This window comes from Oncorhynchus kisutch, linkage group LG4, assembly GCF_002021735.2.
Source record: "Oncorhynchus kisutch isolate 150728-3 linkage group LG4, Okis_V2, whole genome shotgun sequence".
Taxonomy (NCBI): Eukaryota; Metazoa; Chordata; class Actinopteri; order Salmoniformes; family Salmonidae; genus Oncorhynchus; species Oncorhynchus kisutch.
The window spans coordinates 79,279,693-79,291,731 of NC_034177.2; the positions used below are offsets into that span (position 1 = coordinate 79,279,693).

The 12,039-nt window shown below is 42.1% G+C and overlaps 1 protein-coding gene across 1 annotated transcript in view; it reads left to right on the plus strand.

Annotated features, from left to right (window-relative positions):
• Positions 1-12,039, plus strand: part of zcchc24 (zinc finger, CCHC domain containing 24) — a 78,620-nt gene that overhangs the window by 16,152 nt on the left and 50,429 nt on the right. Inside the window, exon 2 of the mRNA XM_020471141.2 lies at positions 3,325-3,525. Within this exon, the coding sequence (XP_020326730.1) occupies positions 3,325-3,525 (201 nt within the window). The remainder of the gene's footprint in view (positions 1-3,324; positions 3,526-12,039) is intronic.

Genomic DNA, 12,039 nt, shown 5'->3' on the forward strand with positions numbered 1-12,039 from the left:
CTTATACCAACATATAGGCCTATGGGCTAGGGTACATGAGGTGTGATACAAGCCTTATACAAACATATAGGCCTATGGGCTAGGCTACATGAGGTGTGATACAAGCCTTATACCAACATATAGGCCTATGGGCTAGGCTACATGAGGTGTGATACAAGCCTTATACCAACATATAGGCCTATGGGCTAGGCTACATGAGGTGTTCGACTATGATTCAAACAAGTGCTGGGCATCATTCATCATTGATAATATGTCATTCACAAGTGATATGCTAATATTGTCACCTGTCAGACTATTCTTGATTTAATCTTGTCTTTACATATACTAAATAATATATGTGTGACATTTGTTTTGATTTAGAATGGACCAATTATCATGCACCTGTATCGAAACAGGGGCAGCAGAAAAAATACATGTCATCTATGCATTATTAACTGGGTGGTTCGAGCCCTGAATGCTGATTGGCTGACAGCCGTGGTATATCAGACCGTATACGCGGGTATGACGAAACACTTATTTTTTTACTGCTCTAATTACATTTGTAACCATTTTATAATAGCAATAAGACACTTCGGGGGTTTGTGATATATGGCCAATATACCATGGCTTAGGGCTGTATCCAGGCACTTCACCTTGTGTCGGGCTTCAGAACAGCCCTTAGACATGGTATATTGGCCATATACCACACCCCCTCGGGCCTTATTGCTTAAAAATAGTGAATGGAAGACGCTTTTCCCTGTGGTTTATTTTCATGTCAGCCAGGTAGGCTATACTTCTGTCGTAAAGAGAAACAATGTGCTTAATATTAGGAAAGTTGAGTAATAAATATAGTAGGCCTAGCCTATAGAAAGCTGATGGGATCCTCCTCTTTTTATTAGTGGACATCACTCTGTTTTCTTCCGCAATTACATAACCTATAGAAATGTTGCGCAACATGAGCTCATGGGCTCTCATGAAGTGTTTGATTAGATTTTCGATTACATTTGCATTGATGTCAGAGTGATTAGAAGGGCAATAGAGGGCTGAGTACCAGGCAGTTATCAAGTTTGGTAGGCTACTAATGACCAGCAGCAGCATCAGAGCTTGGAGAAGCCTAATTACCGTGACTAAACATGTGGAATTTGACTGCCTTCATGACATGTGAAGGCCGGTGTGGCGGTAATATGGTCAGCGCAACAGCCCTAGGCACAGAAAGACGTATAGAAAATGTACACTATCTATAGTATTCTGAGTCTATAGTAGAGCTGGGCGATATGGGCAAAAATCCATATTGTGATAAATTGCCTGAATTGATGCGATAACGAAAAGTGGAAAGTTAAAAACATTAATGGGGAACAGAGTTTTGTTTTATTATCCTTTAAACTACTACTGCTAGTTTGATTGTTGTAGCTATCAATTGTCCCCATTAACATTCACCCATATTACCAAACTTATTTCATTTCAAACATCACATTTCTCTAGTACAGGCTACATATCATAATGACCGATATCAGCAAAATGCCTGCGATAATTGATTGGTATGCTCGGTGTGGATCATTTTTGGTTTATCGTCCCAGCTCTACTGTATAGCAGGGTTTGGCCCAGTGGATCAAATTAATGACAGATGAAAAGCCATGGAAAACAGAAAGAAAGCGTATATTTGATTTATCCAGGGTAGAATCTAGTAAATGAACACGTACGCACACACACACACACACACACACACACAGATACAGACACAGACACAGACACACACACACACACACAGACACACACACACACACAGACACACACAGACACACACAGACACACAGGGGCTGGAGCTGGAGCTGGAGCTGGTTAGAGTTGAGCTGCCTCCAGGGTTGGTTAGGTAAAGGCTTCGACCGTCCTTTACTACACTGTGTTGCCAAGTGTAAGATTTCAGCGCTATGCAACATTAGACATCAACAATAACATACATTCCCTAAGCATGGATGTGTCCCAAGGAGAGGTATCATTCACAGAGACCACAGTAACTTTCCATTACTCTGACATTGTTAGCCTATAGCTTGGATTTCTGCCTTGTCTCAGTTTGTAGACTGTTTGGGCTATACAGTGTACATCGTAACTAGGACCAGGAGTTTTTCTTGAGAAAAACGTTGGGCCCTATTACTGGGGTCATTGTCACATTCAGGGAAAAGCCCTGTCCCTCACCACAACCAGAGGTTGAACCAACATACCTGATTTGTTGACTGTATTTCAAATAGAGGAAATAGTGAATGAAAATGGTTTTAAAAAGTAATTCTGTCCTTCTCCTTCACTTTGCTCATGGAACATTTACATTCAGAGTGCATTTAGCAGACACACTGGATCATACCAATCTCACTCAACACTGGCTGGCACTTCCAGATCTGTTTGTGTGTCTTGCCAACTCCTATATAGCCATTGTCACATAAGACAGCACAAACAGATCTGGGACCAGGCTATGCACATGCCTCTCTCTCTCTCTCTCTCTCTCTCTCTCTGTATCTCTCTCTCTCTCTCTCTCTCTCTGTCTCTCTCTGTCTCTCTCTCTCTCTCTGTCCCTCTCTCTCTCTCTCTCTCTCTCTGTCCCTCTCTCTCTCTCTCTGTCTCTGTCTCTCTCTCTCTCTCTCTCCCTCTCTCTCTCTGTCTCTCTCTCTCTCTCTCTCTCTCTCTCTCTCTCTCTCTGTCTCTCTCTGTCTGTCTCTCTCTCTCTCTCTCTCTCTCTCTGTCTCTCTCTGTCTCTCTCTCTCGCTGTCCCTCTCTCTCTCTCTCTCTCTCTGTCTCTCTCTGTGTGTCTCTCTTGACATCCCCAGTACTTTTCCAGTTCATAAGTTACAGCTGGGCCGAGCGCCAGATGTGCTGAATTTAATGAGAGAAATGATCGAAGATCTTTTTTTTTCTGCGTAAGAGAAAAGAAGGGCGTAGGACAGTCAACGGAAATTGGTGATTAAACTCAACAGCATATCAAACGCAAAATAATCTATAGCAGTTTTTGTATGTGTTATTGTTTCATTAGTGGTATGATTTATCGAACTAGTCTGTAAGCATGATAGAGGGGGGTTGCAGGTGCTTTTCTTGTAAAATATACCCATAAAGCTCGGTGCTCTGCCACAAAAGCAATGAGGGAGTTCAAATTCTTTCAAATTCCTTCAAGTTTCCACAAGAAATACATGTTTTTACCCTGTGTCATATTCCAACTGTGTCTTTACCCTGTGTCATATTCCAACTATGTTTTTTCCCTGGGTAATTTCCCAACTGTGTTTTTTCCCTGGGTAATATTCCAACTGTGTTTTTTCCCTGGGTAATTTTCCAACTGTGTTTTCTCATCTCTCCCTGTTCCAGGCGTTGAATAACAGCGTGTATAAGAATGTCTCGCCATACGGCTCACTCAACAACATCGTTGATGGACTCAACACCCTGACAGACCACTTCTCCGACCTTTCCCTCTCCTCAGAGTCCCGCAAGCCAAGTAAGAGACCCCCGCCCAACTACCTGTGCCACCTCTGCTTCAACAAGGGCCACTACATCAAAGACTGCCCCCAGGTAGGACACATGCTGAGACGGTCCTTATTCTTTTACGTGTTTTTGTTTGTTTGTTTGTTTATTTGTTCGTTCATCCATCCATTCATGTTTTTTTATCTACCTCTAATTCTATTGGTTCACTATCTTTCGATTCCAAAATGATACTGGCTGTCATCGAGAGCCAAAATGGCGTCTGTTGAGTCATGTGATCATATTTCCGGCCAATCATGTCCTTTTGAAATTGGCCAATGGCTGTGCGGCAGTGACATCTGTGTGGCTGTGCCCTGACCTAGTTGTCAGACAGACAAGCCTCTGTCCTCCGTGGTCATGAGTGTGTTCATTGGGCAGACAGACGGACTACCGAACTTCACTATGAGGGAGGAGTAATAGGGTGAAGTTGACCCTAGTTGCTGATCTTTGGTCGGTTTAAGATTTTCTCCACTAATGGTTAACGTTAGAATTGGGGGAGTGGAAGCTGATCCTAGATCTGTACCTAGACGAAACTTCACTCTGAGAGTATGGAACCAGCGATATACGAATCACATTTTCATCATCAGTAGATTTAATTGTATCATTAGCCAGGAGATTTCATTTGTTTTAAACAAACACAGTAGGCTACATACATTTCTTTCTGTGAGGCAAATGGATGTAATCATGGCGAATCAGCAGCGAGTGCCAGCTGGGAGGTTCCATGGGTACCAGAGTGTGACCAATGGGGTCCAAGCTGAGCTCTCTCCTGCTTAACAGAATCGGTACAGGACTCTATGGTACTGATGGTACACGTCTACACATATAAATAGAATGAGTAGAATGTGCTTTAGAACCTCTCACATTGGCAATTTGATGGGTAGACTTATTCTAGAATTGTGGATCTACCCACCTATTGATTGGATGATGTATGTATGGGAGACATGATGTTTTGTAGTAACCAAAATGATCACATATTAGGATTGCCTACTTCTAGTAATGATAAATGTGTAGATGCACCTTAAAACACAGTAGAATCAATGTACATGGATATGTTGCAAGCATCACATTACTGACATCATGCTGTATTATGCACACTGCCATGCCGTAGAATGTCACAATAACACAAACGAAATAGCATTCTGAGAGATTATGGAGCACAAAATGACTATTGTGGTTTTCACATACAGGCACTTTGAGGAACGTTCTGTCTCTTTTTCCTTGTAAAAGCAAACTTCATGGTCTGAGTTTATGTTTGAAAAGGAAATATCTGATTTCGAAACAGGGACAATGACAGTTTTTCTCAGAATTCTGGTGTGGAGAAGTTGTTAGATAAGCCTATGTTGATGCCAGATATTCTCTTCTCCTCTCTCTCTCTCTCTCTCTCTCTCTCTCTGTCTCTCTCTGTTTATCATGTGTGTATTTTGTAGAGCTGCTGGTTAAGACCTGACAGAGTCAACACTAATCCTGTCTTTGTATTGTGTTGATGTTGTAAATCCGTGCTTGATAGTGATCACTGTGTATTTAAACCATTGAACCGGTCAGTTGCAGGGCAGCAGTTAGTGTAGTTTAGAGAGTCAGTGGAAATGTTATTACCACCAAACCCTCTCAACAATATACCGCTACGAAACCAGTCTAGACTTCATGGGCATAACTGAAATGTGTGTGTGTGTGTGTGCATGCGTGTGTGCGCGTACGTACGTACGCGTCGGCGTAACTCAAATCACAGCGAATTTGTCGGGGCTCCCCAACTGTTCGTTAAACTGCAAACGGATACACAGAAAACACCAGATCTCCAGCGTGTTTCAACCTGCATCACATACATTACATACATGGAAGACACTCCAAATGAGTGCAGACCTGGGCCAGATACAATGCATATGTCCAATACTTGAAATTATTTGAGGGGTGCTTGATTTACAGTAGCTTGGAGTTTGCACTTTGGGCACTATTCCGTTGATTCCATTGTACAAGGTGAACGACATCAAGTACAGGCCAAGTGTTAGAAATGATTTGAGCTTGATATAGCTTGGAAACTAGATCAAGCGCAGCTCAAATATTTGAAAGTGTTTGAGGAGTGCTATATGTGGAATGTAGTTTGAACTGTTAAAACTACTCCATTGGTTCCATTGTACCAAGTGAACTAAATCATCATTTGATGAACTAAATTGAATGATATGTTTATGACTCAACCATAGCTCAAGTTTTTGAAAGTATTGGACAGACGTACTGTATATATTTGACCCAGGTCTGAATGACTGTGATGTTCTTCAAGCAGACGTCCCTGAGGTGCAGGACTTCACAGGCCTCCATTTGCTGGGTTTGTGATCCTTTACAGTAATGTTCTGTTAAACCAAAGTTTCTATGGAAATTAAGGCAACAGTCTGTACTTGTTTTTATAGTAACTGGCTGCCAGTAAGTTTCCGGAAAAACAGCGCTATTTTTTTATAGTGTACTCTCCATCTCCTAATACTCCTCTACCCCCCTTGTAATAGTCCCCAGTTCTTTCCAGCTTAGTCTGTGATGTTAACGCTTCCCTCCCTCTATCCTCCTAGGTACAGTGTTGTAGTCTCTTCCAGAGGGGGCTTTTTTCTTCCCCCCCCCCATTCTCGATCAGTCCTCCGTAGTTACTGAGGAGTCCTCTGGGAGCTCTCTTCTCTCCTCTCCTCTCCTCTCTCCTCTCCTCTCTCCTCTCCTCTCTCCTCTCTCCTCTCCTCTCTCCTCTCCTCTCTGTCCTTGTATCCTTCTCTGGTATGACTAAAGAGGAAAGGCTGGTGGCCACTGGTCCTCTGGGAGCTCTCTGCTCTCCTCTCTCCTCTCCTCCTCTACTCTCTGCTCTCCTCTCTGTCCTTGTATCCTTCTCTGTATGACTAAAGAGGAAACACTGGTGGCACTGGTCCTCTGGGAGCTCTTTGCTCTCCTCTCCTCTCTCCTCTCCTCTCTCCTCTCTGCTCTCCTCTCTGTCCTTGTATCCTTCTCTGGTATGACTAAAGAGGAAACGCTGGTGGCACTGGTCCTCTGGGAGCTCTCTGCTCTCCTCTCCTCTCTCCTCTCCTCTCCTCTCCTCTCCTCTCCTCTCCTCTCCTCTCCTCTCCTCTCCTCTCCTCTCCTCTCCTCTCCTCTCCTCTCCTCTCCTCTCCTCTCCTCTCCTCTCCTCTCCTCTCCTCTCCTCTCCTCTCCTCTCCTCCTCTCCTCTCCTCTCCTCTCCTCTCTTTTCCTCTCCTCTCCTCTCCTCTCTTTTCCTCTCCTCTCCTCTCCTCTCCTCTCCTCTCTGTCCTTGTATCCTTCTCTGTATGACTAAGAGGAAACGCTGGTGGCACTGGTCCTCTGGGAGCTCTCTGCTCTACTCTCCTCTCTCCTCTTCTCTCTCCTCTCCTCTCTTCCTGTCTGCCTGCTATCATAGGGTGAACGAGGTGTTATGTAAACAGGCTTTTATTTGGAGAATGAGGTCGCTCCCCCAGTTCTGACTAGAATGTCCTGTTCACTGGGGCCTGGCGGCCTGGCGGCCTGGCTGCCCCCCTGGCGCACAGCCAAAATGTCTTCCACTTTCGTTCATGATTTGTTTGGTGGCCTCAATCGTGAGCTCCGCCTCTGATGTTTCCCTAATGAAAATGATCCATTGATTGACGTCCACTTGCCATGTTTCCCCCTGTACAGGGATTAACACGTGGAATATTTGCTGTAATTTGATGTGTGTGTGTGTGTGTGGGGGGGGGGGGGGGTCACTCTCTCATCCAGTGTCCATATCCCCTCTTCCCCCTATCCCCTTCGCCCCTCCCCTGGCCAATGACCTCAAGCTGCCCTGCTCTACACACTGACATCAGCCCACTCCTACACCCAGCATTCTATTCTCATGACCAGCACTCTAGAATCTCTCGGCTGCACAGACAGGGCAAAGATTTTGGAAATGTGGGCAATGCAGTGCTACTGTAAACTGTGAAATGGTTGACATCACATTTATAGTATTTGAGGTCAGTTAGTGTCAGCGTTTGGGGTTAATTCCATTCGAATCCAGTCAGTTCAGGAAATGATTCATTGCAGTGGTGTAAAGTACTTAAGTAAAAATACATTAAAGTACTACTTAAGTAGTGTTTTGGGGTTATCTGTACCTTACTATTTATATTTTTTACTTTTTTACTTCTACTTTAACTTTACTACGTTCCCAAAGAAAAGAATGTACTTTTTACTCCATACATTTTCCCTGAAAGCCAAAAGTACTTGTTACATTTTGAATGCCTAGCAGAACAGGATAATGGTTGAATTCACACACTTACAGTATCAAAGAGAACATCCATGGTCATCCCTACTGCCTCACTAAACACAAATGCTTTGTTTGTAAAGGATGTCTGAGTTTTGGAGCGTGCCCCTGGCTATCCGTTAAAAAAATTATGCTGTCTGGTTTGCTTAATATAAGGAATTTAATTTACTTTTTAATTTACTTTTACTTTTGATACTTAAGTACATTTTAGCAATTACATTTACTTTTGATACTTAAGTATATTTAAAACCAAAAACCTCTAGACTTTTACTCAAGTAGTATTTTACTGGCTGACTCACTTTTACTTGTGTATCTTTACTTTTAAGGTATCTTTACTTTTACTTGTGTATCTTTACTTTTAAGGTATCTTTACTTTTACTTGTGTATCTTTACTTTTAAGGTATCTTTACTTTTACTTGTGTATCTTTACTTTTAAGGTATCTTTACTTTTACTTGTGTATCTTTACTTTTAAGGTATCTTTACATTTACTTGTGTATCTTTACTTTTAAGGTATCTTTACTTTTACTTGTGTATCTTTACATTTAAGGTATCTTTACTTTTACTTGTGTATCTTTACATTTAAGGTATCTTTACTTTTACTTGAGTATCTTTACATTTAAGGTATCTTCACTTTTACTTGAGTATCTTTACATTTAAGGTATCTTTACTTTTACTTGAGTATCTTGACATTTAAGGTATCTTTACTTTTACTTGTGTATCTTTACATTTAAGGTATCTTTACTTTTACTTGTGTATCTTTACATTTAAGGTATCTTTACTTTTACTTGTGTATCTTTACATTTAAGGTATCTTTACTTTTACTTGAGTATCTTTAATTTTCAGGTAACTTTACTTTTACTGAAGTATGACAATTGGGTACTTAACTTCTTCTAATGTGAAGTGCTTGGTAGACTATATTTTCAGAGTAGCGTCCCCAACACTGGAAACAGCAACAGTGGAAGCTATATATACACACATTCCAGTTCCATAATCACGATTTGAACAAAAGGCATATTATCCCTGCTGGATAAAAAGAGCTGTGTCTGTCGGATCAATGAGCTTCATGTGTTTTTTGATCAACACTGACTCAGATGGTCGTCTTGGCCTTGTTCGTTCTCTGATATCCGACTCACTGATCGACTCTCATCCTAGTCAGAGCTAGATAGATAGAAACAGGCCTAGTTTCTTGGTTTGGTTTAGTTTATTAAGATCCCCAGTAGCTGTGGCTGATGCAGCAGCTACTCACAACAATAGTAGCCTACATGGTATCTGTGTAACTTTTTCTAATGAAGTTGACCCTCTCAAGACCAAGTATCTATCATGCAGGTGAAGACGTCTCCAAACGTCATGGTATCTGTTCAACCTAATGTGGTGTGTTACCACATTGAGCATTAAGTGCTATTCCTCACACCACTGATGTTGACCATAGGTTTGACCTGAACTCACGCATGCACGCACACCTCAGATGTCTTTGTTCTGTCTGTTATGGGAGGGATGATGGTAGACATTTGTCATAGGGTTCTGCTGACTGCTCATGTTACCATGTGTGTGTGTGTGGGTGTGTGTGTGTGTGTGTGTGTGTATACCACTGTGAAGTGATCCTGGGCACACTAGAAGGCAAATGGCTGTTTAAATTGTCTTTAATGTGTAACTATAAAAATGTTTTGTTTTTCTTCTGGTGATGAACCTTATAAAGACTCCAATGCTGTCACTACTGGCAGAGTAGTTTGTGCACAGTGGTGAACTCCTTCCTTGTGGTTGCGTAAACTTAACTAGAAAAACGTGGTCGTTGAATTATAAAATGCTTCAATTACAGTTTTCTGCCATTCGACAAAGGAGCAAAAGCTCTGTCCAAAAACTCTTACCGTGGTGATTGTGTAAGCAGTTTTGTTTTAATGATTCTGTTTTCTGTTGTATTGGCTGGATGGAAGAGGTGACATCATCAAATTCATATTATATGTAATTGCATATGCAATTTGTGTTTTACTGTGTTGTGACATAATCGGTGCGAAACAATTACTCCGGTCACACCCATTTTCCTAACGTGTGCATGTCAGCACGTGTGTGGCACGTGTATGTACGCTTGGGCTGTAGTTTCAATCCAGTGCCTTTAGCTATTACAATAACCTCATATATCAACACAGTTCTGGTTCATTCTGGAGATTTGATGTTGTGTGTGTAACAGTATTGCTTCGGTCCCTCTCCTCACCCCAATCTGGGCTCGAACCAGGGGTGACCTATGGGCACTGGTCAAAAGGAGTGCACTATATGGAGAGCCATTTGGGACGCAGTCAATATTCTCCTTTTAGACACTCCTCTCCTCTGATTCACTGACCTGTATTTAAATATAATCATGTATTTACATTCCCTTGTATTCCTGCCAGCTGTTTAGTGAGTTTAGCAGGCCATCCCTCTTTCACAACATCTCATTATCTCTCTCTCTCTCTCTCTCTCTCGTTTAATCTCGGTCTGTCTGTCTGTGTGTCTGTCTGTCTGTCTCCATTTCTCTTGCTCTCTGTCTCTCTCGCTCTCTCTGTCTGTCTGTCTCCATTTCTCTTGCTCTCTGTCTCTCTCGCTCTCTCTGTCTGTCTGTCTCCATTTCTCTTGATCTCTGTCTCTCTCGCTCTCTCTGTCTCTCTCTCTCTCTGTCTCTCTCTCTCTCTCTCTCTCTCTCTCTCTCTCTCTCTCTCTCTCTCTCTCTAGAAGATAGCGAAGGAGTCAGGTGCAGGACACAGGTAAGAGTAAAAACACTGATTTACTCAATCCAAACATGTAACAAAATCCCGTTACAAAACAGGACACAAAATCCAAAACACCGGAATACACAAAAGACAATCACGCACAAAACAGAAAGGGAAAACACAGGGTTAAATAAGAAACATAATTATGAGATTGGAACCAGGTGTGTAAACAGACAAAAGAAAATGAAAAATGAAACATGGATCGGTAGCGGCTAGAAAGCCGGTGACGTCGACCACCGAACGCCGCCAGAACAGAACAAGGAAGTCGTGACACTCTCCATGTCTATGTCTCTGGACAGACGTTTTGATATGGACAGACGTTTTGATATGGACAGACGTTTTGATATGGACAGACGTTTTGATATGGACAGACGTTTTGATATGGACAGACGTTTTGATATGGACAGACGTTTTGATATGGAGAGTAGGTAAACATTGAATCTGCCTTCCTCAACAGTACTGTAGCGAGAGATGAAGACAGACTTACGGTCATATTTTCTGTGGCAGTTTGAGATGTTTGATTCTGGTGGTGTGAAGCCATATAGAGTTTGTTTGTCTCAGCCAGGGGATGGGGTGTAACATTGTCCCACCTATTCCCTTCATACAGATGTAGGATCTTAATATCAGCCAATTTGCTACAGCTGGAAAATTATCCTGCAGGAACAGGAAATTTGAATTATTATGTGGATTATAATTAATGGACATTTTTGTAGAGGTTAACACATTTTTCATTAGGGCAAATCAAGACTGAAATGTTAAGGTTGAAATGACAAACTTTGGAAGCCTTTTTAAAACATACATTTTTAAAACATTTGAGAAAATTCTCAGCAGCAAAAGAGTGATCAAGTTAAGATCCTACATCTGTAGTGCGCTACTTTCGACCAGACCCCTACGGGCCACTGTATAGGGACTAGTGTGCCATTTTGGACACACCCTGAGAGGAGATAGAGTGAGAAAGCACACACAGTGAGAGCAACTTCCTCCTAAAGGAAATCAAAGTTAAAAGAATGATAAAAGTCAGGTTTCCTGCCTCACTCCTGCTGGTTTGGGCTCTGCACAGGAATCCCACTCTGTCTGTGTCTGTGCATCCGTGTGCATGCATGCGCCTCCCAATGTTGTTCTGGGTTTTGCTAAGACAAAAGTCAGTCTGTCCACTTCCTGTTGTCGTAACCATGACTCCTGACCCACTTCTGTCTGTGGCAGGGGACTGTTATGTCACGGGGACAATGGCAGGTAAACTCGTCGCTGCTTAACAGTCTGGCTCTCAATCTCAATCAGTCTTTCTGCGATTCTTTACATCGTATCTCCTCTTTCTTAACCATATTGTCAATTATTTTTGTTTCTCTGAAAATAGTCAAACATAACCTTTCACTCACTCTGATTTAGTTTTCACGCTCACGTCAGCCCCAAGCCATGGCAGGTATCTGGAGTCAACTTTATTTAGCTGATGTAGTGGAGAGAGGAGAGGCTATATTATCCCTTTCAATCTGTTCTGCAATGTATTCTCCAAAAAGACATCCTGATGATGTTTAAAGGCAATTATGTATTAACCCAAGATAATCATTTTT